We start from the raw sequence: 24,603 nt of genomic DNA on the forward strand, positions 1-24,603 counted from the left end.
ATGGATATTATTGCAGACGCCGACGAGATCGAAATGTAGTCATGTCATTAGCCTATTTCGAGTACGCTATGGATTCATTTTTTCTCTTCTTGTCCTGCAAAGACACCGAATCTAATAACTTCGACCCCGAGAGTCTCGGAATCAACCAGAATTAACTCCCCTGTCTCCTTGAACCGTGGAAGAGATAGAAGTCGAACTCGAGGGACAGGTGTCTCGCCAGCAGAGTCTGTCATTTCGGTATCGCCTCCATCCAGGCGGAAGGTAAGGTCACCATCAATAACGGCAGTCTTAAAGGACGGTTGATTTCCTGTGAAAAAGATATGTGGGCAGGAGTCAATGATAAACGGATCCGATTCTTGGAAAGGATAAGACCCTACAGTGTTGTTAGCATCTGGATACAATATAAACCGGGAAGACTTGGACCATACAGAGTGTATCTGGGGCTGTGGGAACGCCAATCCGCCACCGGAGCATGGCTTCCATCACCTGCATGCGAGCCGCGGAGTCATCTGAGTCATTTTCTGCGTCTCCGCCCTCAGTTGAGAAGTCAAGATATCGTAGAACATCGTCGACATTCTGGCCACTAGTTCCCCACAGCCGCCAGCCTTCTACTTCGCCCTCCCATGGATTGGTAACACTGTCGAACCAACCTGCTTCTGGTTTCTCCTCGCCAGAGGGTGGGGGTGCGCAGTACGCTCTGGAGTTTGGAAACATGGTACGGTGAATGCCTTGTTGGGGAAGGGAAAAGTTGGCTGGGTCTGCCTCGCCTGGCATCAGAGTGACAGGGATACTTGGTAGAATCTCAGACAAGAAGTTGTCTAGTTGTGTGATGGGTGCAGCATTGTATGCCGATGCATCATAACCGTACTTCCTTGGGGCAGCTTTCTTCTTCTCAGCGTTGTCTGCACCAGCCGATACTGCATCGGTTATCACGCTAGCTCCGAGGGAGTTACCCGCAATAATCAGTCGTGTGATTTTTGAAGCACTCGATGAAGGGCTGTTATCCTCATTTCCTGAGAATCCTGTATACCCAAGAAGGTACTCTGTAAGCAATTCCAGGGCAAGCGTATCACTCGATGTCCCTGTGATGCCTAGCCCACTGACAAAGGCAATCTTGCCTGATCCCTTTGCAGCTGATTCTTTGCCATTATGTTTTGAATCTCCACTTCCCCATCTTGGTGGCTGTGGAGGCAACTCTGGGACTTTGAGGTCGATGACCTCGAAGTCTCCATTAGCATTTTCCGTTCCTAACGCCGCAATCACGGTACCAGTGGTGAGGTGAACAGATGAAAGAAAGTCTCCAGCCAAGCGAACACGACCCGAAGCATCCTCTAGCGTGGTCTGGGTCAATGTTGGGTCGGATGAATCGATGTAAGTACGACGGGGAGGTGGTGCGGATGTGAAGTTCTAGAAAATAGTCAGGTATGATGGAAGAACTGCAGGAAATCTTCAAGCGTACCTGCTTGGTGAGATCTTCCAGAATATTGGGCTTCAATGGCATATCCATATATACTGTGCCGGCTACGTAGCACAGTTCACCCTGTCGCACATCGAGTACTCGATCCACGCGTCGTGCACGTTCTCCGGCGATCTGTTAGCGGATAGAGACAATCGTCAGCTCAGCTCATGCACAGTACAGAATGATTACCGATAGTCGATGGTGGGCTAGTCATACCGTGATGCCCTCCCATGCCTCCTTCGCAATTTTCTCGACCGCGGGCTTCAGGCCAGCGAGCCGCAAAAAGTACATATCACCATACTGCTGTTTATAGTGTCGAGCAGGCCCAGCTGGGAGCTTGAATGTGTCAAGAGGCTTGTAGCTTGAGGGTGTGCGGTAGGTCACTTCGTATTCCTCGTTGCTATCCAAACAGAACACGCGTTGTCAGCCAGGCTTCATGAGATGCTGAAACGTTGCCAATGGTATCAGATAAACTGTTAGATACATACCCAGGAGGTTTTAGAAAGCCATAGTCATCACCTGGCGTCATTTTGTGGGTTTCAAGATCCCTTGACCTTGCGGAGTGGAAAGAGTTCAAGTGATGCGGAAACAATTCGGTGACGCGAACCCCACGCGATCTAGCGCGTCCAATTACATTCCCGCTTTAGGTAAAGCTCCTTTTAGCTTAATTGCCTCCAAGTTAATTCTGCTATAGAACTTCCAAAATACTTTCTCTGCTATTTCAATGTAATAAAATATATAAAATAATTAATTCCAATCATCAATGTTTTGTACATACATTGAACAAAATATCGATCCGTGAAAATGAGGGATGTTCTAGGTATGAATCCGTATGATGTATATATATATTTTCAAATGTTAGCGGCTCAACTACCAGTGTAAACAAACAGTATTCAAATGTTTGAAAGTAAAGTGCAGGTATTGAGTCTAGTAGTAAGTACTAACTCCCGTATGCCCTGCACACATGTGCATGCACTGCTTAATATGGTACCTAAATTTTTCAATATTCCTAATTGAAAGTCCGACCAGTTGACCTCCTATCGAAGTACGAAGTGTATCTAGACAAGGGTGCCCAGTGCTCTCTGAATCTTGTCCGGGTAAGCATATGCCCTCCCCCCCGGCCACTGCTCAGCACCGTTCAGGAGTTTCATTCCACCTGGGCAGGTGGACAATGTTCCAGATGCCGATGTTGACCTGTGGACGGCGCCCTATGCTTCCCAGTCAATACCAGGGAACCTGAATCGGCTATACATAATGTTGATGGATCGGCACAAGACATTGATAGTATGTACTAGTCTATGGGAAAACTCTCGAATACAATGCACCAATTTAAATATAAGGATCGACGGAACATGAGACTGGCATAATATCATCGGTGTTCTGGTGCATAAAAGTTCAAACCAAGGTTTCATAAGGTAAACCAAAAATGCCTCGGTCCGGCTGAGCATAACTTCCCCGCATTCTTCCCCGACCATCCCATGTATCCACAAACCACTCAAGCTTATATACAAGCTTACTTGATGAGACTCTGCAACATCAATTTCTACACACTATTTCCATTTAAAACCCTCCTCAGTTTCCTTATTTAACCTTCGTCATCCTCAATTCAATCTTGTATCTTATCAGCTCAACCTTGGAATCCCAACCTTGACCCCTTGACCGCAACTCCGACTCCAAACCGACCAACATGTCTCTCCACACCCCCCTCTGCTCCCTACTCAAGATACAGCACCCTGTTCTCTTAGCCGGCATGGCCCGCGCCTCAGGTGCTCCACTCGCAGCAGCAGTCTCAAACGCAGGTGGCCTCGGCACAATAGGCGGACTGGGCTACACTCCAGAGCAACTGTCCGAGATGTTAACGGAGCTCAAATCGCTTCTCCGCGACCCATCGCTACCTTTCGGCGTGGACCTCGCCCTGCCCCAAGTTGGCGGAAGCGCCCGTGCAACAAACCACGACTACACACACGGACAGCTAGATGAACTCATCGAGGTTACCATCTCGCACGGCGCGAAACTCTTCGTCTCGGCTGTGGGCATCCCACCCGAGAAGACCGTGAAGCGGCTCCACGAGGCTGGGATTCTCGTCATGAACATGGTTGGGGCGCCAAAGCATGCGGAGAAGGCGTTCCAGCGGGGAGTGGATATTGTTTGTGCACAGGGTGGTGAAGGAGGTGGACATACGGGAGATATTCCGTTCTCGGTGCTGATTCCTGCCATTGTGGATGTTGCGAAGAAGTACAAGAGTCCGTTGACGGGGTTGCCGGCACAGGTTGTTGCTGCGGGTGGAATTAATGATGGGCGCAGTCTTGCGGCGTCTCTGATGCTTGGAGCGTCTGGTGTATGGGTTGGGACTCGGTTTGTAGCTTCAGAGGAGAGTGGTGCGAGTCGATTGCATAAGGAGGCTGTGGTTGGGGCTCAGTATGGAGAGACGAAACGGACATTGGTTGTTTCTGGTCGACCGTTGCGCATGTTGCCTAATGACTACGTCAAGGAGTGGGAGAGTCGACCTGCCGACATCGCGGAGTTGACTGCGAAGGGAATTGTGCCGATGATGCATGATTTGGAGAACGAGAAGGACATTGACATGCCATTCTTGATGGGAGATGTATCCGCTGGTGTCAAGGAAATCAAACCAGCTGGTGTTATTGTGAAAGAGATGGTTCAACAGGCCGTCGAGGTCCTCAAGACAGGAAACTCGTATATCACCAAAGATGGCCTGTCAAGCAAGCTATAGATCGATCACCTGTTTTGGGTTGTTCAAGGGGGGCTTTCTTTATTTTTTCTTAATAATACAGCAACAAGTACCTGTACAGAAAAATTCAAATACGAATGAACCTATGGCATCAATTCAAAAACAAGAGTTTATCCGCAAGTCTGAGAAGGACATGTTGTTAATGAGACATGTACCTTTCAGAATTCTTGAAGGATATTCTTGTTGAGTGCGAGTCATCTACCATAAGTTTATTTCGTATTCTAGTGCAACCAGGGGCTCATCAACCCGCTCAAACAGCAATGGGGTACAAGAGAGAAGTAGTCATGTTACCGCCTCAAATCACAAAAACTGGTAACTTGCAGATGAATAAAAACAAGACATGAATCAATGAACACCGTTTAGAACGGCGTTCTTAGAAGCTCGGGCCTCGAGAAGACTTGGGGGAGGAGGTGGACCAAAGACCGGTCGTTCGGCAGGGTGGGAAATGGTGTGGTCATGCTCGTCAAGCTCTCCCTCCTCGCTGAGATCCTCTTCATCTTCATATTCGTCATCATACTCGCTCTCGGTACCTTCGTCATCATTTTCCAAATGATCATCACCCTCAGCTAATCCTTCGCCACGACCTTGTGCCTGCATACGACGGCACAGAGCCTCGAGGTGTTGACACTTGCGTCGCCATCGCTCCAGCTCCTCCTGATTTCGAGTACGCTCTTCGGCCATTTCGAGAATATTGCGGTTTGTTTGTTCGTGTTTTCTGTTGAGATTGTGGTTCTCCTTCTCCAAACGCTTGGTCTTCTTGGACATCTCTTCCATTTCCTTGCGGAAAGTTAGAAAAAGCTCGTTGCTGTTATTCAGAGTATCCTCGACCTATTTTGTGTTAAAAATTGTAGAGGTAAGGACGATAGAAGGACGATAGACTCCGTACCTGCTTGAACTTCTCTACGTAAATATTGAGCTGACTGCGAAGTTCGGCTTCCGTATGAGAGAAAGTGGAGACTTGTGCACTCAGAGCTCGGCCACGTATGGATTCATTGTCAGCAGACCGACGCTGCTCCTCGTACTTGGAGGCCAGGCTCTGGATCTCTGAATCCTTGCTGCGGAGAAGACCCTTGTAATGAAGTTCGCGCGTGTCGAATTGTTCACTGATAGTCTTGAGCTTCAAACGAAGTCTAAATTTCAAATGTCAATAAAGGGCCCAACGGAAACATGATATGGGTAGGCGAGGGGTAGGCGAGGGGCAGGCGTACGCTTCATCCAAGTCAACATCCACCTTCTCATTTCGAGGGTTCCCTTTGGCAGCCATGACGTCTTGGATGTCGTAGAGCAACGAGTCCAGCCGTTCATTAACAATCAAACGCGCCTTCTTCTCTGTATCATCAAGCCTTTTATTCTCGTCCTGCAATTGTTTTAGTGCCCGCAATAAAATGCCTTCCAGATGTCTGGGTTTCCTACCTTGACTTTCTTGTTTTCCTTGGTCAGCTCTCGACAGAGCTTCTCCAGTTTGTCCTTCATGGTGACAGTCTTTCCGTATTCCGATTTCCCTTTTTCTTGCTCTTTCTGCAGTTGATCTGATCGTTTCTTGCTCTTAGCATAGTCACGATCCAACTTTTTCATGTCCGCAAGCAGCTCCGTGTACTTCTTAGAGACGGCCTCCAGGCGAGTCATTGGCGATTCCATGGTATTAAGAAGCTGGTTCAGATCTCGAGTCGCCTTCTTAACTTCGCGCTCTGTGTATTCCGAGTCAGCGACAAATCCAGCCTCAATACGAAGCAGTTTATTTGAGTGAGTGGTGTTGGAATTTCAAAATCCCAACTGGGGGACCACGAGACGCGTGCAATCACTCCAATCACACGTACCAATCTCCGCTTCTTGCTCCTTCTCTCCAACTGCATCTTGTTCCAACTGCGAGATCTTGGCGGCCAGTAATTTCGATGTCTCACTAGGATCGGTGGTTTTCTTCCCCTTGTTTTTCTTGGCCATAGCGGTGGACGACATGATGCGCGGTGACTACGGGGTCTCGTGTATCGGCCGATGGCTTGTTATGGGGTAGCAGTGGTCGCGTGGCCCGTATGAAGCCGAAAAATTGTGCAGGTTCGGCGTGGATACACTCGGAGGGGGAAGCGGTGCGGGTTCAATCGGCGGAGAGGATGTTGAGACGTGGTGAAATCCCAGAGGCAGAGCGGGCCCAGTCAAGAGCAGCACCTCTGGGGCAAGTTAGTAATGATTCGCCGTGCTTTCCTGTTTAAACGGTGGTCAATGGCTCCTTCTTCGGAAGAGAACTCGACGAGGGGGAAGCCTTAGTCATCGACCCAGCCGCACGAGTCGGCACGACCAGCCACACTCCTTATTGCTCCTACTTTGCACTTAAACTTGACTGAACTTAGTATGGATACCCCTTTCAACATTTGCGCTGTGTATTATGCTCCTTTGTCTGCAAGTTCCTCATTCATAGTGAGGAAGTGCTGTCAGTCTGGCTGACATAAGTCCGATGCGCTCCGGCTGTGAGGTCATGCACTCGAGACTCGAGCCACCCTCAGGCACCACTGCACCCACTCCTTTCTCAGCCTAGTCAATTTAGCCAATACTACACAAATATGACATTGCATACTTGACCTTGGGTTTTCTTAGTCTTCTAGCACACTAATCGTGCCATCACGTGACTCCACGTAGGGTATACCACATGAGAAATTCTTAGTTCACCCCTGATGGCAGCCTTGGGCATTCTGTATTTTATTTCCCTACAATAGCCTTGTATGACCATCCAAGAACCAATCATCATTCAGAAATTTATGACCATCTAAGTATGGATGTGGCTTTCAACCTCCTGAAGGATACATCTTATTCGTCACATTCAAGCAACCTCGAGACTGTTGCCTGTGACTAATGAATACCTAATCCTGGTCACTAGTTAGTTAACTAGTCAACTAACTAGTAGTTACTAACTAACTAATTCCTTCAAAATCGTTATTAATAATTTAATATTGAATTTTCTACTAGGTATCTAGTACTTCCGAGGTCCCGAGGTACATACAGGTGTGTGCATAGTACTACATACCCTATAAAACAACATGCCAACCATACAATAGCCTTTGAAATTTGGAGGTTTCCAACCCGGTGCACATTTTTTGCGATACACTTGGAGTACGTAGTATTGGTAAGAAAGCCAGCTTATTGAGTGTATTCCGAGCCCTATACGTCAACCCCAGATAGTACATAAGCGGGCCCGCAAAACCCCCGCAGATAAGAAGTAGCACGGACTTCAATTCGCCCACCTGCAGGCAATTTTCTCCAAATGCATCCTTGAAGCGCCGAACTTCATACAGAATCCTGCCCGGCATGATTCGAGGTCCCAAGCCAACAAAGGCTTGTGGTAAGTCATATCAGAACATCAGAACCCATACATATCTACGATATATAGCACTAACTGGACAGGCAGTCAATTGTCGGCGACTTAAGGTATACATTCTTCCACATGCTTTTTTTTATGCCGGTGATCAAGCATTCCAACATTGAAGGATCTAATGTTAACTTGCACTTTTTAGATGAAATGTGAGGTCTCAGGGCCCCCACCTTGTCGCCGATGTCGCCAAACCCAAGCAACTTGCGTTTTCAAACCTCGTGCTAATGTATGTGTTCGGGAACATACCGTGTATCAACTCGAAATGCTTGAGAACCGACCAACTTTTGATGTTAAAATGTACTGACTTTTTATATGTTCTGATTGAGGCCTCTACAATCCATGATTTGCTTGACCAAGAGCGGACAGACTTATTCAACATACACCCCGCAATTCGTGACCAGCAAGCTATTCTGGATCGATTAGATCGAATTGAAGCCGCTTTGGGAATTGACCGAGATATATTTGAGGACCCTGTTGTTTCCTCAGTGTCATCACGAGAAGAAGGGGACCAATCAATACCTCTAAAAGGAGCTTGGGAAGCCGTGGCTCATCTCAGGTCCATTACTCGCCCAGCCCAAGATGAGTCCATTTGGTCTCGACCAAATGTCAAACGTCTTTGGACTTCGTAAGATGATCCTTGAACTAGTGGTGATACCTTGAACTTATCTTTGAATAGATTTCTCAGCAATCTACCACTTCTTCATTTCTTAAAAGACCGCGATGCTTTTACGTCCCCAACACCTTTGTTGCTCGCTTCTGTTCTTTACATATCCGCTCTGCACCACAGATCCCCAGAGTTAGGATCCCTAGAAGCGGGCTATTTTACGGCAATATGCTGCGCAATAGCTGAGCTAGCATCTGCGAGTTTAAATACCAGCCTTACTTCTAGACAGGAGCAGGACTTAGATACTAGGAAACGCAGGGCCTTTCATAATATCCTTGGTTTGATAATGGCAAGTCTGAGCTCTGAGGCTTATGTCGACACGACCGGTGTATGGATTGCAATGGGATACCGACTCTGGCTCGACCACTGCCCACCTGATTTCAATGATGCCGTGTTAGACTGGCGTGGAATATTTTCAGGTCTTCAAGTGAGCATTGTCTTCGATGCTGTGACTCAACTATACTAATGACATTTTGCAGGTCATAGATATCGAACATGCATCCATACACATGTCCTACCCCCTCCTTCCCCGTCAACCACCAACACCTGGGTTTCAGCGCCTAGACAGCCATCAAGGACATGCCTTTCAAGGTCTGGCCGAAATGATGCACTTTGGTCTCAGCCACTTTGTGGGAAGAGGGCTACCCACAATCTGGTGCTCAATCAATGCAGATGTCTCCGACAACATTCCAGTTGTTCAAAGTCCATTCACAGATCAAGACTCTGAGGTCATTCGGCTCTGGGCCCGAAAACTTGATGATTGGCTTGTTCGGTATAATGGGGCGTCTCGTGAGTATTTCAGAATCTTCCTAGCTGAATCAGTATTTGAACTTCTGTTAATGAAATCTTTATAGAACCGTCTCCGTCGGATCGACAGGGAATTTTAATCCTGTTGCAGTATCATCTGCACAAGCTTTACGTATTATCTATCTATCACCCTGCCCGAGGATTCGATCTCAGTTCCGCAAATATAAGTCCGCTTGAGAGACATGAGTTGCTCGTGTCAGCACGAGCGGTTCTGAGACTGCGACAAGATGATGCTAGCATTTGGTCCAACTGGGATTTGATTGTGAGTCTTGCTATTAGACTTATTGCATCAACCTTCCTAACATTCAAGATAAGATGATTACATGGGCTGCTGTTTTGCTTCTAAGGGGCGTAGAAGATGGCATGACCCACCCAGATGGTATAAACCCCAAGCCATACATTAGTAGGTGCTCTATCTAACCATATCTAGACCTGCACCTCATTCAATCCCATCTTCAGAGTTTAGAAAGAAGCTCCCAATACACAGTCAGTATACACACTGTTCTGTCACAGCGCCTCGAATCCAGTATGCAAGCCATGCATACTCCACCGGATACAAGCACTATGTTGGCATTCCCGGGTCCTAGTACTGATGATTCATGGACTATCTTCGATCACGAAATCATGTCTCTAGCAAATCCGCCTTGGTTATTTCAAGATTCGACTGTGTTTCCAAATACCCAAAAGTCTCAAGTGTCTATCGGGCTGCCCGTCCCTTATGACTCCGGCTTACTGGATAGTGGTACACAGACCTTTGAAGCAAATTCAACCTGGAATCACGCCGAGTAGGTGTCAAATCAAAATGAAGTAATAACGCATTATCAACATCATTGGTCAAATTTCCACTATTCTTAGAACAAGAATCCAAAGAAGCCAATTACCTTTGCAGATAAATACTACCTACGTCCGCCTGACAATAAACCAAAGCCTAGAAGTTTCCATTCCTCCATGAAACTCCTTCATCATGTTACTAGTATCAACCCACTCCTCCTCCCAACCCTCAACCACCCACTTTGTCCCCGTATCCGCCTGCACTTGTTCCCAAAGCCTCTTCCAAGTTTCCATGTTATGCCGAAACGGCCCCTTCGCCTCACTTGGATCTACAGCATCAAACCTTCCAACCTGGCGCCCAACCAGAAGTGAACCAGGCTGCGCACGGAGCAGGCTTACAAGACGCTTGGCAACAGTGATCTGCTGATCCCAGGTAAATAAATGGAAGAAGGAGGCGGCATTGATGATATCCATGTTATCGGTGAGAGTCTTCACGAGATCCGAGTTGTCATCAAAAATGTCAGAGTCAATGAAGGTGGATTTGAGGGTTTCACGGTCCGCGAAGAGGTCATAGCCTATGCTGAAGAAGTCTTTACCGAGGTCAGATGCGTAGATGTTCTCGGATTGGACGCCGTTGTAGACCTGTACTGATCAATTAGAAACTGGTAGCTAGGAGCTGCCAGCCTTGATCAAATCTTTGATATGCACTGGAGTACATACCAAATGCCGAATTTCTTGGCCAATAGCACAGCCTACATCAAGGAGTTTCTGGCCAGACTTCAATCGACTGAGGATCTCAGGGTAGACTGGCAGTTTTGAGATACTCATGTCCAGGAACCTGAATGAACCGATGCAAGGATATGGGAACTAGACAAGGGTTGCGGATTAGAGCCCGTCGGCTAATACATTTCCTCCAGCAAGTTATGCGCTTAGATGTTATGGAGGTACTAGTGAGCCGGAGCATATTCTTACCACTTCAAAGGCACGATCTCTCTGAAGAAAAGGCATGACTTGGATTAGCAACTGGCTGTATTCAATGTTCATGCTAGACGAGTAGATGAATCAATACTACCACTAACCACATTCATCACATGCTGGAGAATACGATCCGGCTGGATCTTGCTGTAGTTCTCCAGAATAGTCTTGGCAGGGTCGGGCACCTCCTCAAAATCGGTTTTGTACCAGGGGAGCTCATGCGGATCCTTACCCTTGGTCATATCAGCCCGCAGATCGGAGTTGGTCTTGGCTTCGGTCATTGTGGAGTCTGCAGAATAGTAACGGAGGGGTGTGGCGTGAGCCAAGTATTATGACCGGGTAGGGATAAGAGTTCGGTTCGCTTTTGTACGATGTATCATATACCCCACAATCTTCAAGGCTGGTCTTCAATGTTGGTGTGACAAGCTTGAAAGGAAGGGTGACTGGGGAAACGCCTTGAGATCATCGGACGTCCGATGAACCCCCGCGGCGGGGTATACCTACTAGTAATCTTTTTTGCACGTGTGAACCATGCATGTATAGATCCAGCAGTCAAGTGCCTCCAAGACTCGATGTGGAATGATTAAGTACATGTATTGTTTAGATGTTTACTGTTTCAGTCCAACTATAGCTACTCTTCAAATAAGAATATTCAAAATTGTGCAAATGTATTGCATCGGCATCAATGGGGTATAGTAATTACAGTGAAAACAACTTTCATCTTATCGTCAGAAGTGGTAGGCCCACTTAACATATCACATAGCTTCATTCCCGACCAAAGCCAAGGACGAGCTTCATGGGATATCATTAACATGACGACTGGATTCACCAGCCAGGTCTACCCCGTTATCAGGGTCATTAATGGAGTTAGGTTTTGATGAGGTGTCAGGGGATTCCGGTAACGGAAATGGTGGAAATGGCTCAGTTTGTTCGGTCGAAAGTTGTCGGATGGATGACCCCACCGACCGTTGATCGGTATGGTCGGCTTGCTGTTCGCCCGTCGACAAGAGACTGCGGTGGGAAGGAAGCCTGGGAATCTGTTCCCTTGCCGATGAGGGAGATGTGGTCTGGTATAAACAAAATTAGTACCTAGTCAAGTTCGTGAAAAGGTCTCCGGAGTGCTCTGTACCGTAAGATTGTTGTTGTTGAGCTCAAAATCCAGTTTAGAAGCAAGTTCTCGTGCTGTAACTCGGTTCTTCTTGACCTTTAATTCTTCATGTGTTGCCAGATCCTTCTCGACTGGCAAATCCGCCATTGACGGAGCATCGAAGCCATTGACGATTTCCTGATCTGTGCTCATGGGTGATTTTGTAGAAGAACGCTTCTTTTTCTTCTTGCGATTTGACTTCTTGGACGAGGCACCCCCCAAGCTGGATGTACCGGAAGCAGATCTCACCATTTCGGTTTTTGAGCCCTGGTCATCCGACTCTAAGCCTGTTCCGCGACGCCCGAAGACAAGTGCAAATTCATCGTCCAGCGGAACTGCGTCTTCTTCATCACTGGGTAATAAATCCCCACGAGAGCTAAGAGAGTTGGAGGTTGCACGAGACGAGTTCGTACCACTTCGATGCCTTCTATTTCCATTGTAAGATATGTGAGCTTCATCGTCCTCGGTCGCTTCCATTAGCGGCTCTTCCTCATGCGCATAACGCCGAGAGCTACCCGGGTGTTCTTGCAAGTCCGCAGCAGAGGGGCGATATTTAATACCCTTCGCACCAAATCTCCAGGGAAAGCGTTCCAGGAATCCAATCAGAGAAGAGCTAGGAATGACCGTGGGGTCGTTGCGGTCGTCCGGAACGTGGACTGTACTCCTCCGCCTTGTGTTACGTGTGCCGTAACTCATCCTTCTTTGTCGGCGTGGCTGCTCCGCCGTATTCCTGGTCAGCCCACTACCCGCCAGAAGGCGGTCCAATTCCCCAGTGCCCCATCCTATTAAGCTGTCCTCTTCTTCGGTATTATCCCAATCGTCGTAGAAATCAAAGTTGGCCTCGGTATGACCTCGGCGCCGGCGCCGCAGCTGATCCTCCTGATTCGGCAAACAAGGAGCGGTGCATACGTTTATGCAGTTTCCGACGGATATTAAGCAAGGGGAGATGTAGTTTTGTGAAAAGGCGTATAGTCCCTCCTGGGCAGTTTCGTTGGCGGACTCGAGGTTATGGGATATCTGGTTGATCCGCTGCCGGATGCGCGGATCGCGCGATCGCATCATCTTACAACGCGGTCAGGATAATCAGGAGAAACCGGAAGGGCGGAAGTCAATTCATCGCAAGGGGGAGGAGAAGGAACTTTGAGGTCCGGGGGCCGCGCAATTGTTGGGGTATGCAAACGATGTCATCTGGTTACCAGATGAGTCAGCTGGCACGTGATGTCGAGGGTCTGGGGTAAAAAAAAAAACGAAGGAATAAGGTGATAGTGAAAGTGAGAAGATGGAAGCTTAGGAGGGAATTGAAAATTAAAACATTGTTCTGACCATGGTTTATTACATTCGATTTCTGAACCCCCCAAGTTCCACCAAGAAAAGAAAAATACCAAATTGTCTCGACCACAGCAGAAAAAATCCGTCTTTATTACTGCTCTCATCTGCATCACCACAGATCTCGGAGATGATTTCCTTGCAGAAGATGTAGATCTAGTGGCAACGTGGGCTCAGCATTCGCCACGCGATACCATTGAACAAACATCTTTAACATGGCGGGCTGGTTCTCGACAACTTGCAATCTCAATGGGCCCGTATTCAATCGACCATGTATCTCAACACGAGGCCGTTTTCCAAATCCGGACCCAGAATATCCCGCAAGATATACTTGGGGTTAACACTACACCATTGGTGATATCGGGTTGCAGTGCTCCCTTCAAATGGCAATCGGAGCCTGCCGAGAAATTGATTCAACGAGAATTCAAGATCACAAACAACAAATCCATTCCATCTCTTAAAATATGGGAGGAGACCGGTAATAGCATTGCTCGACATATCTGGTGAGTGGTTTTTATTTTTAGCCTCCTTACTTCCACTTGAATATCTTATATTCTTAATTTTTTTTTTCTTTGTTTAATCATATCTTCAGGGATGCGGCACTTGCATCGATCATTTTGCTCAATCAATCTATAAGCGGCACTGGCACTGCCATTCCCATTCTGGATCAACTGCTCAAGCCACGCACCTCCCCCCTTCAGGCAGTGGAATTGGGGGCTGGGTGTGGTATTGTTGGCATTGCGCTGGCAACCATGCTTGACCACTGCAACGTGGTCCTCACCGATCTCCCAGAGGTTGAGAAGATTGTAATGCTCAACCTGGAGGAAGCCCATCTCCAACCATCTTCGTCGGTCGAATATAAAAATCTGGACTGGGATGAGCCACCCCCAGACCTCTGCAGTCGACCTATCGATTTGATTCTTGTTTCCGACTGTACCTACAATGCAGACAGCTTGCCCACATTAGTTTCAGTTCTGGACCGATTGGTCCGGACTTCCCCGGACGCGATGGTTCTAGTGGCCCTGAAGCGACGGCACGAGAGCGAAGCCATCTTCTTCGATTTGATGAAATCTGCGGCCTTTGTTGCCCAACCGACGACCGTGCCGCTACCGTCTCAACATGAACAAAACGATACAATCGAGTTGTACTGTTACCGTCGTGAAATTAGCGACGTGTAAGTATGTGCTAGTAAAGAATTGCTTATTAGGGCGGATATAACAGGCTGTTATTTTACTCATGTGGTCCGTGCACAGAACCCACTGGTGCGTCATTCCCGAGGTTCTCGCCCCTTCGTTAGCGGGGCCCGGGTGAGCTTCGTCGATCTTTGGTTAAGAAACTTCTGGTTCATGTTGCTTTTTTTTCCTTGTTTAGAACTTGGAATTTTCTTCGATTTACGGAATTACCTCTAGAGAAGTTTGCTCACTGGGGGAAAAAAAACAAATGTGTGCATCTAGCCTATACTAAAGCCCACCTAAGAGAAGGGATTATCACACCGCAAGTTTTTTTCTTTTTTTTTTTTTTTTTTTTTTTTTTTAGAAGTGGGAAAACTGTGGTAAAAGATTGTAAGATTGTATGCTATATGCAAGAGACATAGAGGTACATGCATATATCTACAATCTTCCACATTCCAGGGACCGAGGAAAGAAGTGAGTGTCATGTAGCACAGCTGCATGTACTCCGTACCGTTAAGTACCTGTATAGTACATAGAAATCGCGCATAGTGGATAGGTTTACGGAGTACAGAAGGAAAAAAACGGGGTCTTTTTAGAGGGGAAGTTTGTTCCCAGTTTTTGTGTGGAGGAAAACCCTTGGGGCCTGGATGCCGTAAGCGGGCTCCATAGTTTTTTCTCCCAAGGAAGGTGGTCTTCCCTCTTTTCTTTACACAGGGATTTCTATTCCACCTATACAACATTCAAGGTGAGTGACTTTTGATTGCTTTTGTTGGCCCAATCACAATATCTGTTGTGTTACCATGCCTCGTTTTAAATTACTAGATTGCTTTTTTTTGCTGTGTCCTTTGTGCCCTAAACCCCCCCCCCAGGAAGTTTAAAAATCTGACCTTCCCCCCGAATCCTCAACCGTTCATTTTTTTCTCTCATACATTATTCCTACCGTTCAAGGTTGACTGACCTATTATAAAGTCACGGATCGTGTCCAATTTCTAGATTTTTTCCTTGCCTTAGGTTCAGCCAAGGCAACCGTCATCACGGCTCCAGCCTCAACGGTGCTTCTCAGCCAAATTGTATCCACTCGACGTCTTCGAGACACTCTTAACAACATCCCACCTCCTGCTTCTTGCTGAAGTTCCGTCCGGTGCGCCTTTTTACGTCCCGTTGACGCCCAGTCAGGATATTCCCTCAACCCTTGAGCTGCCGCATAGGACTTCTTCGAAGGTTCTTCCTCGTAAGGGGGAAGAGTCTAGGAGGCTTGGTCCAGTCAACTTCGGTTGCGACAGTTATCGTCCTCCCTAAAGCGCAGTCGCGTTAAAAAAACTTTGTCAAATTTTCTTTTTTTTATACCAATTGAAAAAATTCCGTTTCCGTACGGAGTTGCAGCTGTACGGATATGGCACCGACTGCGTGTGTTACACCTGCTGAGGTTTGTACCATGAAGAACGACATTAGTCGTGATCTTGGTATGATCAGCACCCATGGGGAGGAAATGTTGCAATCTCGGTTGGCTGCCAAGGACCTGGTCCTGGACATCCTGAGAAAGCGAGCTGCGGAGGTTGATGTGGACCGCTGTGGAGCGGGAGAGGAGGATGCTTTTTATGTCGCTGATATGGGCGAGGTGTATCGCCAGCATATGCAGTGGAAGATGAACCTAGGCCGTGTTAAGCCTTTCTATGGTAGGTGGTTTCTTTGCCCGCTTCCCCGCATGTTCCCCCCCTCGGCTTCCAAACTAACATCGGCCTACAGCTGTCAAGTGCAACCCGGACCCTGAAGTCCTTCGTCTCATGGCCCAGCTTGGTAATGGATTCGATTGCGCTTCCAAGTCTGAGATTGAACTCGCCCTTCAGACGGGCATCGATCCCAGTCGAATCATTTATGCCCAGCCATGCAAGACCAAATCCTACCTCCGCTACGCCAAGGAGGTCGGTGTCAAGCAGATGACTTTCGATAATGCCGACGAGCTATACAAGATCAAGAACCACTTCCCGGAGGCGGAACTTTACCTTCGTATTCTGACCGACGACTCGACCAGCCTGTGCCGACTGAGCATGAAGTTCGGTGCTTCCCTGGATGTGGCCCACCAGCTGCTCCAGCTTGCCCACCAGCTCGAACTGAAGGTTGTTGGAGTGAGCTTCCACGTCGGCTCCGGAGCTGAGGACCCCCGTGCTTTCCTGAAGGCTGTTCAGGATGCTCGTCTGGTCTTTGACCAGGCCGAGCAGATTGGACACGAGCTGCACACCCTCGACGTTGGCGGTGGGTTCTGTCAGGATACCTTTGAGCAGTTCTCCGGCATCCTGGGTGACGCTTTGGAGACCTACTTCCCACCCAACGTTCGCATCATCGCTGAGCCCGGTCGTTACTACGTCGCCAACGCTTTCACTCTGGCAGCCAACGTTATTGCTCGACGTGACGTTCCGGATCCACTTGATCCTTCTCGTGATGCTTATATGATTTACCTGAATGACGGTGTCTACGGCAACTTCTCGAATATCATTTTCGACCACCAGCACCCCATTGCCCAGATCCTTTCGTCTGCGGCCAACTCTGAGCAAGGCACTCCGAATTCTGCGACTTCGGACAGCATCTCCTACTCCATCTGGGGTCCAACCTGTGATGGTATTGATGTGATCAGCGAGCGGATTGATCTGCCTGGTCTCCTCAATACTGGTGATTGGCTCTACTTTGAGGAGATGGGTGCTTACACTAAGTGCAGTGCCACCCGCTTCAATGGTTTCTCTGACAACCACGAGGTGATCTACATCTCGAGCGAGGCTGGTGCTTCTGCCTTGCTCAACTACTGATTTCCTTGTTTATCTTTGGCTGTTTGACTATTTGGTCTCTTTGATGCTTTTTATGTTTTCATTCCATTCGCATCTCTTTCATCTGTATCCAGTTCCGGGACGAGGTGTATCTATGTGATGGTATTGTTATTTGCTATTTGCCTTGGCAAGTCTAATTAGGATAATCGGCTTGTTCCTTCATAGAGCTAGTTACTAGACTTTTAGATTTTGACTTGGATGATTTTTCGGTCTAAATTCAGTTTTGCTTGTTGGCTGCGTTGACGTCTTCTTTCACTACTTCGCTGCCTTCAAAAGTTCTTGAAATTTTTTAGACGTGGCATCGGTTTCTTGCATCTGGGCCTTTCTTGTGCTCCCCGGGGATTTCAGTTCTTCTGGATCATCTTTCTAATTCTAAAGGTATCATCAATCATCTAGACTTTGGGATTTACAATACAAAAATGGGGGTATAGCGAAGCCAGCTCCGCCTACACTCTATATCATCAAACCAATCGCTCCACAGTCAACTCCGCACCAGCGTCAGCCTGCACCAAACCACCAGCCTCGAGCTTCTTCTTCCACTTTGCAGACTCATAGCGAGCCAGAATAAATGTCAGGCGGGCAACCACATTCTCATCCGCAGACTCTGCTACCACAGTCGACGGCGTACAAGTCCACCGACCAAACGCCCAGTTAAGAATGTAGTATCGGCTCCCCGGCTCATCACTCTTCTGCCTAGACCCATCAAGATCATCCGAAGTCTCTCCCAACGGCGTCAAGGAAGAGCATCGAACAATACCCTTGATTCGATAGACCTCCTCCCGCTGCGCAGAAGAAAGCAAGCCCTCCAGAGCCTGCACATCCACCATCTTCGAGCCCTCCGCTTTCAACATAACAGACAAGACCTCAACCTCAGATTGATGATCATGCTTATGCTTGTCATCCCCATGAGCATGCCCGTGATCATGCCCATCATCAAGCCCCTCCTCCGCAAACAAAGCCCCATCAATCCCCAGCAAGACCTCCTTGTCAACCCGCCCCTTCTCAGACTTAACCCAAGGCGTCTCGATTCCCAAATCACCCACTCGATCCAAACAGACATCGAACCGCATCTCCCCACAATCCTCCCACTTATTAAACACGATCAAATCCGTATACTTCGCCTGGATCTGCGCCGTATAGCTCGTATCCTCATACCCCTCCCAATTCTCAACATCAATCACACTGATCACTCCATCCAACACGAAGTTGCCTCCCTCTTCGCGCGCAAGCCGGTTCACCTCCATAGCCAGTGTAGCGGGGAATGCGCTACCGCTGGTCTCAATGACGATGCGGTCGGGCGAGACCTCGGTTTGGAGTTGGTCGAGGGCGTCGCTTAGTTGGCCGACTAGATTGCAGCATATGCAGCCATTGAGGAGTTCGCGGACGCCGGAGATGGCCTGAGTGGAGGCGAGTTGGGAGTCGACTGCTAGGTCGCCGAATTCGTTTTTGAGCAGGGCAAGCTTGTAGGTTGGTGGGAGTTGGGGGAGGAGGTTTAGGAGGAGAGTGGTTTTTCCTGAGCCGAGGAAGCCCGTGACGATTGTTATAGGAATCGGTGCCATTTTTTCGAGTCTTTTTGGATTATGTTGGCGTAGTTCGAGGGTGTAGAAGGTGGGTTGTGGTTCGTTCAAAAGTTTGATTCGAATTCAAGGGTTTCGGTCTAAGGATTGGGATTGCGGCGGGGCATGATTAGGTGGGGCTGGTTGGAGTAAGTATAAAATGGAGGGGTTGTACAATCAGGGACTTGATCCACCACCATGACACATCTATGATTAGATTGTAGTACTAACTAGTAGTACATTAGAGACAGACATACAAATACCCACTGGATCAGAAAACCATCATATCTACTGGTAGAATTTTGTTTGATTGACTGAGAGGTATTTGATTTTACGTGATAATGCTGTCATGCGCTAAATAGTGTACATTGATGAAGCCCTGGAGAGAATCCAATCAAGCTCGTAATGGTGGCAGACCCAGTGGTGCACCGTAAAAGTCCATAAGTTCTTCCTCTTCTTCTTCCACGTCAAGAACGTTCTCAATCTCTGACTCCTCTTCCGCAATCTTGACGGTGCTACCACGAGAGGGCCGACTACGGGAAGCAGAGGCAGCATTACTCAAGGCCGGCGTACTCTCTGCTTCGAAGGCTTCACGGGCATCTTCATGTGGAAGACGAATTGCCAAGTGTCCATCGGGCGCACGCTCGGCACGATCCATGATTTCGTTCATATACTTGCGCACTTCCTCCGCTGGCTTGACAACGCGAGTCAGTGGATCAAGGATCCGGTTATCGGTAGCATGGATGCGGAATGTTACCGGCTGCCAGTACTCTTTGAGAACCACTTCTTTTTCCTTGGCAGGCTCGCTCGAAGCACTAGGGGTTCCAGGCTGTGCAGAAGGCTTTTCAGATGGTTCAATCTTTGGTGTAGCATCTGTGGAAGCAGGTGTTTCGGCGCCTTCTTTGCCTTTGTCGGCTTTGCCCTTTTTGTCCCCTTTCTTTGATTTTGAGGAACCCTTGCCCTTTGCAGTCTTTGTAGAGGGGTCTGGTGCAGCCTCAATGGGAAAAGGGGCGTTGGGATCAACTTTCCGAGTGATGAGAAACGAGGCGAGGATGGTATCCTCACTAGGAAGCCATTCCAGAATTGAGTACTCCGGGAACAAATACCGATCACCAGAGCCAGCATGGCCAGATGCAACGTTTCCGTATGGGGTCAATGGGGAAGTAAACTCGAAAACAACAGCTATGTATGATGGACGCGCAGGAGGTGGTGCAGGTCCTGGTGGCCGATAGTAGGGTGCTGGTGAGGCATATTGAGGCGGGCGCGACTGGAGTGGCGGTTGAGAGCCGTAAGCCGGTTGTGGGTAGGGGGGATAAGGTGGGCCTGGCCGGGGTGTAGGCTGTTGAGCAGCATTCGAAGGTGTAGGACGCACCGCAGGACTCTGCAGAGCACCCGTGGTAGGAGCTGGGGTAGCAGGGCCAGATGCTCCGACTGGAAGGACTGCTGGTTGTGGGGGCGCCGATTGAAGCGGGGTGGCTCCTTTTATAGCTGGTTCTTGTTTGATAGCGGGACCAGAGGTCTGAGGGGTACTGGTTGGTTGGACTGTTTGGGCTGGTACAGGTGTCTGAGGTTGACTTGCAGTTTGTGGTGTCACCCCAGGTTGAGGCTTGACCAAGACTGTTGCCGGCGTTCCAGACGCTGGGGGGTTCTCCGAACTGTCTTTGGCTGGGGTCTGAGCGGGGACCACTGGCTGTGGCTTGGAGGTTTGATGTGGAGGCGCCTTTGCGCCTGGATCTGGTTTCGTTTGAGAAGCATTTGGAGGTGAAATCGCTTTCTTTTGGGGTGCTGGAGTTACTGGCTGTTGTGGCGGTGCTCCAACTGCGTTTTGCTGGCGCTTTTCCTGCGGCTCTCTTGCTTTAATTATTGCGTTCAGCTCATCAATATGGGCCTGGAAAGCGCGAAGTTGCTCTTGGGATGCCTGACTAGACGCAACAACTCTCATCAAAGCCTTGAGTTCGGGGTCAGCAGCAGCTCGGGTAGCAAGCATCTGGATCACGGGATCCGGGCTAGGCTTTGCAGGCTGCCCTGGTGGGTTTTGCGTCGGTGGGCGTTGTCCAGCTTGTGGTGATGGGGCGTGACCTGGTTGATGTGGCCCCCGGGGCGCAGGCGAATAATTGGCTTGTGGACGACCGGGAGGTCCAGTAGGATAGGGTCTTCGCTGCTGGTTTGAAGGATGTGGTTGATATTGTTGGAAGTTGTTCGGGGGGCCATAGTGAACCATTCGTCCTTGCCCTTGCGGAGGGGTGTATTGAATAGGTAGCGGCGCCGCAGGATCCTTCACGGTATATAGCATCGCGTCAAAGCGATGCGGACCAATTGTCACATCACAAAGACCAACCTTCGACATAGATTCCTTTGGTGGATTGAGTTTCTCAATCTGTTCGCGTTTAGTCTTCTTCGGCTTCGTGTAGTATCGGACCAGAATTCCGTCGCTAAGCCATTTCTTCTTCGATCGTTCGAGGGATGTGAGAAGTACAGCGCTGTGGATAACGAGCTTTGTCAGTATTGTTCTTTCAAATCCAGACATACTAGGCATCAAAAGTCAAACCTTTCCGCGATGGACTGGTACTCCTTGTCCGACAAGTTGGTTGGTTGCCTAGCTCGCCTGGTCGGTATCGGTTCGCCCTCTTTTAATTTCGATGGCAACAGAGGTTCGACAGGCTCAGGAGGCGGAGATGGGGCTCGAGGTGTTGCGGCTTTCTTCTTTGAATGCGACTGAGAGGCGGCCGCTTCGGAGACACGCTTTTTGTTAGCGGGCTCACGCCCAGCGCGAGCAGGGAGCTTTCGCTTCTCAGCCATGATGACAAAAGCTGGACGGCCTTAAACAAATTCCTGGCTTAATAGATCCTCATCACCTCATGCGATAATGAATGACAATGGTGAATGGCGCGGAGATCGGCAGAAGTGGAAGGGGGAAAAAGCGTGACGCGATAGTCGCGGGTCTGGCGTCGATAAGGCTTATTAAATTACCGACATTATCATCTCCACAACACCCGCATCATGGTTGAGCTACAATCCATCTTCAAAAAAGCCTATTGGACGCTGGCAGCTGGCGGCTTGCTATATGTTCTTTTCATATGCGCCGTTACTTTCCCAGAGATTCAACGCTTGTAAGCTTGAAGATTTTGTTGGAATATTTATCGTGTTACATGGCTGACGTTCGTACAGTGTTCTCTATGCTCATAAATTCAACCCAAGTTACTGGCAAAATCTGAATCAAGTGGAACAATTTGGATTCTTAAGTAAGTTTTTGAGACAATCTAGCATTATTCAAATATTGACTTGCCCTCAGAAACCCAAGTTCAACCATTCAATTTGGTGACGCCCGACAATGAAACACTTTACGGCTGGCACCTTCTACCTCTGCATCTTGTGCACGAGCATGAGAAGGAGCTGATGGAAAATACACCATTCGGTCCATCAACAGACTACACAGAGACCGTTGCATTCAAAATTTTGGCCAGTAACCCCAACTCCAGGGTTGTGGTGAGCTGTAAGACCCCTGCCAGACTCCAAACATTGATCAATTATTCTAATCTCAGGAATCAAAGTTCATGGAAATGCAGCCCATCTGGGATCTGCCAATCGACCAAATGGGTACAATACCCTACTTGGCCTATCAACTCCCGAAAACCCTGTTCATGTGTTTGCGATTGACTATCGTGGATATGGGTTATCCACCGGAAATCCTACTGAAGAAGGCCTGGTTACTGATGGTGTCTCCCTACTTAACTTTCTTACAGCGGGCCCCCTGTCAATTCCAACATCACGAATTGCCATTGTGGGTCAAAGCCTAGGCACTGCAGTTACCGCAGCCGTCGCCGAGCGTTTTGCATATGGATCGCCCGACCCGAAAGCGATCCAGCCAACTATCAAGGATGCCGAGCCGTTCGCTGGGGTCATCCTACTTGCATCTTTCAGCAGTATTTCCAATGTACTTGAGTCGTATAGCATCAAGGGATTCACCCCACCAATGCTCTCGCCATTGCTTGGCTACCCTCGCTTCCAAAATTGGGTGCTCAGCCACATAGTGGACCATTGGGATACAGCTGGAAGAGTGGCTCGCCTGGCGGGTATCAATCCAGCAGAGCCGGATGTGTCAGGTTTGAAGTACTCTCAGAAGGATCTGGATCTTACGATTGTGCATGCCTTGAATGACGCGGATATCCCGTGGTACGAAGGACGCCGAGTTTGGGTGGCTGCTACTGGTGAGAACATCGAGGGTGCACCTGGAGCTATAACTTTCGAGAAATTTGAAACCGGCAGCTCCAACCAGATCCAGGTCTGGGAGAACAGCTTCCTTGGCACAGATGGAAAACAGGTCGTGAAGAGAGTTCGGTGGGAGCGCATCCGATACGGAGGTATGTGAACTGGCTGGTTATATACTGCTTGTGGATTCAGAGTATGTCGCTAACTTGGGGGAAATTCTAGGTCACAACCGGGTCGCTTCATCCTCTGTTGCAGGTCTTGCGGTCCTGAGGGCTTTTGAAAATTGAAATGACTCATTTGTTTTCTTTATAGATATATTGAACGGTAAAGCTGAATCTACTCAGGATAATCAGCCAAAGCTCGGAAATCACATGCAAAATATGCGTAGAAATACACAGAATGTGAATACGGAGAAATTTCTACTAGTAGTCACATTGGAGCCTTAACAAAACTTTGAACAGACCTGTTCTATCCCGATTTCAAAAAAAATCTATCACTAAGAACGTTCACGATTAATGTTCAACAATTTACTTCTTCAGAGCGAAGTTATTCCCGAACCTCGGCTGCAACGCTTACTCAGCCACCCTTGTTGCGGGGAATCCCCAAGAGCTTAAAACAAGCCATCGATTGAACTTGTCGCTCTCGACGTACTTAGTAGTGCATAGCGTGATTTGATCTGAGAATTAGGAACTCACGCCCAACCATGGCTGTCCCAAAAATCACTCTTTATGTGGATATCGTCAGTCCTTTTGCATATATCGCATTCTACGTGCTCAAGGTATCTTTATTCTTGTTCAACCTTCCTTTGAAGACACTATTAACCCGAAACCAGAACTCAGCGACTTTCGCGAAATGTGATGTGACCTACGTCCCCATATTCCTGGGTGGTCTGATGCATGCTTGTAATAACACGCCACCAATCAACATCAAGAGTGAGTCCGATTTTATACGTATTTAAGCAACACTGCATAGTATGTATGCTGATCTCATTTTTACAGACAAGGCCCAGTGGACAAACAACGAGCGTTTAAGATGGGCCAAATACTTCTCGGTTCCGATTCATGAGCAGATGCCTGACGGCTTCCCAATCAAAACACTTCCGGTTCAACGTGCCCTTTGCGTTATTGCACAAAAAGCACCTGCATCATTGCCCTCTGTGATCGATGCTCTGTACCGCTCTATCTGGATTGATAGAAACTCAAAAGTCGGAGAATCTGAGGGCTTCACGCCTATTCTAGAGACTTTACTCGGAAAACAAGCGACACAGGAAGTTCTATCAGCTGTGAGTTTTTTCGATTACCCTTTTTCTGGGCTTAATAGCTAAATTTGTATTCTCAGATGGGTCAAGCAGATATCAAAGCCACGTTGAATTCCAACACAGATAAGGCTTTCAAGGTTGGTGCTTTTGGTCTTCCGTGGTTCGAGTGCACCGACGCAAATGGCAACAGCGAGGGATTTTGGGGTGTGGATCATATTGGAGTCGTCGCAGATTTCTTGGGATTGGATCGTAGCCGGGATCCTGGATTCAAAGCCCTTCTGTAGTGGATGGTATTGTGTTTAAGTCTTCAGTGGATCTTGACTTGGT

At 48.3% G+C, this 24,603-nt stretch overlaps 12 protein-coding genes across 12 annotated transcripts; 6 read left to right on the forward strand and 6 right to left on the reverse strand.

Moving 5' to 3' along the window:
• Positions 1-74: 74 nt before the first annotated feature.
• N7466_004746 (DNA-directed DNA polymerase delta subunit POL31) lies at positions 75-1,988 on the reverse strand (the record flags this gene model as incomplete). Its single annotated transcript, XM_057164143.1, has 5 exons — positions 75-373; positions 429-1,407; positions 1,460-1,591; positions 1,676-1,859; positions 1,948-1,988. The coding sequence occupies 5 exons, from the start codon at positions 1,986-1,988 to the stop codon at positions 75-77; spliced, it is 1,635 nt and encodes a 544-aa protein (XP_057022824.1).
• A 1,158-nt stretch (positions 1,989-3,146) lies between these two features.
• On the forward strand, positions 3,147-4,193 carry N7466_004747 (NAD(P)H-dependent flavin oxidoreductase; the record flags this gene model as incomplete). Its single annotated transcript, XM_057164144.1, has 1 exon — positions 3,147-4,193. One exon carries the CDS (start codon positions 3,147-3,149, stop codon positions 4,191-4,193), a length of 1,047 nt encoding a protein of 348 aa, XP_057022825.1.
• A 363-nt stretch (positions 4,194-4,556) lies between these two features.
• On the reverse strand, positions 4,557-6,167 carry N7466_004748 (taxilin; the record flags this gene model as incomplete). The annotated part of the gene is made up of 5 exons (XM_057164145.1): positions 4,557-5,039; positions 5,098-5,341; positions 5,420-5,568; positions 5,625-5,899; positions 6,029-6,167. 5 exons carry the CDS (start codon positions 6,165-6,167, stop codon positions 4,557-4,559), a joined length of 1,290 nt encoding a protein of 429 aa, XP_057022826.1.
• A 1,341-nt stretch (positions 6,168-7,508) lies between these two features.
• On the forward strand, positions 7,509-9,832 carry N7466_004749 (Zn(II)2Cys6 transcription factor; the record flags this gene model as incomplete). The annotated part of the gene is made up of 9 exons (XM_057164146.1): positions 7,509-7,542; positions 7,609-7,628; positions 7,715-7,798; positions 7,899-8,197; positions 8,249-8,663; positions 8,716-9,025; positions 9,091-9,305; positions 9,359-9,422; positions 9,474-9,832. The coding sequence occupies 9 exons, from the start codon at positions 7,509-7,511 to the stop codon at positions 9,830-9,832; spliced, it is 1,800 nt and encodes a 599-aa protein (XP_057022827.1).
• A 111-nt stretch (positions 9,833-9,943) lies between these two features.
• On the reverse strand, positions 9,944-11,070 carry N7466_004750 (uncharacterized protein; the record flags this gene model as incomplete). Its single annotated transcript, XM_057164147.1, has 3 exons — positions 9,944-10,456; positions 10,535-10,681; positions 10,894-11,070. 3 exons carry the CDS (start codon positions 11,068-11,070, stop codon positions 9,944-9,946), a joined length of 837 nt encoding a protein of 278 aa, XP_057022828.1.
• Positions 11,071-11,583: 513 nt separating this feature from the next.
• N7466_004751 (uncharacterized protein) lies at positions 11,584-12,998 on the reverse strand (the record flags this gene model as incomplete). Its single annotated transcript, XM_057164148.1, has 2 exons — positions 11,584-11,856; positions 11,919-12,998. 2 exons carry the CDS (start codon positions 12,996-12,998, stop codon positions 11,584-11,586), a joined length of 1,353 nt encoding a protein of 450 aa, XP_057022829.1.
• Positions 12,999-13,295: 297 nt separating this feature from the next.
• Positions 13,296-14,440, forward strand: N7466_004752 (protein N-lysine methyltransferase family protein; the record flags this gene model as incomplete). Its single annotated transcript, XM_057164149.1, has 2 exons — positions 13,296-13,765; positions 13,855-14,440. Coding segments are annotated over 2 exons (1,056 nt in total), but the record flags the coding sequence as incomplete, so codon positions are not given.
• Positions 14,441-15,827: 1,387 nt separating this feature from the next.
• N7466_004753 (type III PLP-dependent enzyme) lies at positions 15,828-17,235 on the forward strand (the record flags this gene model as incomplete). The annotated part of the gene is made up of 2 exons (XM_057164150.1): positions 15,828-16,110; positions 16,181-17,235. The coding sequence occupies 2 exons, from the start codon at positions 15,828-15,830 to the stop codon at positions 17,233-17,235; spliced, it is 1,338 nt and encodes a 445-aa protein (XP_057022831.1).
• Positions 17,236-17,714: 479 nt separating this feature from the next.
• N7466_004754 (uncharacterized protein) lies at positions 17,715-18,812 on the reverse strand (the record flags this gene model as incomplete). The annotated part of the gene is made up of 1 exon (XM_057164151.1): positions 17,715-18,812. The coding sequence occupies one exon, from the start codon at positions 18,810-18,812 to the stop codon at positions 17,715-17,717; it is 1,098 nt and encodes a 365-aa protein (XP_057022832.1).
• A 391-nt stretch (positions 18,813-19,203) lies between these two features.
• Positions 19,204-21,608, reverse strand: N7466_004755 (uncharacterized protein; the record flags this gene model as incomplete). Its single annotated transcript, XM_057164152.1, has 2 exons — positions 19,204-21,289; positions 21,358-21,608. 2 exons carry the CDS (start codon positions 21,606-21,608, stop codon positions 19,204-19,206), a joined length of 2,337 nt encoding a protein of 778 aa, XP_057022833.1.
• A 201-nt stretch (positions 21,609-21,809) lies between these two features.
• On the forward strand, positions 21,810-23,305 carry N7466_004756 (alpha/beta hydrolase; the record flags this gene model as incomplete). Its single annotated transcript, XM_057164153.1, has 5 exons — positions 21,810-21,919; positions 21,978-22,051; positions 22,102-22,302; positions 22,361-23,170; positions 23,241-23,305. The coding sequence occupies 5 exons, from the start codon at positions 21,810-21,812 to the stop codon at positions 23,303-23,305; spliced, it is 1,260 nt and encodes a 419-aa protein (XP_057022834.1).
• Positions 23,306-23,721: 416 nt separating this feature from the next.
• N7466_004757 (putative 2-hydroxychromene-2-carboxylate isomerase) lies at positions 23,722-24,560 on the forward strand (the record flags this gene model as incomplete). The annotated part of the gene is made up of 4 exons (XM_057164154.1): positions 23,722-23,796; positions 23,851-23,950; positions 24,017-24,300; positions 24,357-24,560. 4 exons carry the CDS (start codon positions 23,722-23,724, stop codon positions 24,558-24,560), a joined length of 663 nt encoding a protein of 220 aa, XP_057022835.1.
• Between the last annotated feature and the right edge of the window lie 43 nt (positions 24,561-24,603).

Source organism: Penicillium verhagenii (genome assembly GCF_028828195.1).
Source record: "Penicillium verhagenii strain IBT 33310 chromosome Unknown utg000005l_segment0_segment0, whole genome shotgun sequence".
Taxonomy (NCBI): domain Eukaryota; kingdom Fungi; phylum Ascomycota; class Eurotiomycetes; order Eurotiales; family Aspergillaceae; genus Penicillium; species Penicillium verhagenii.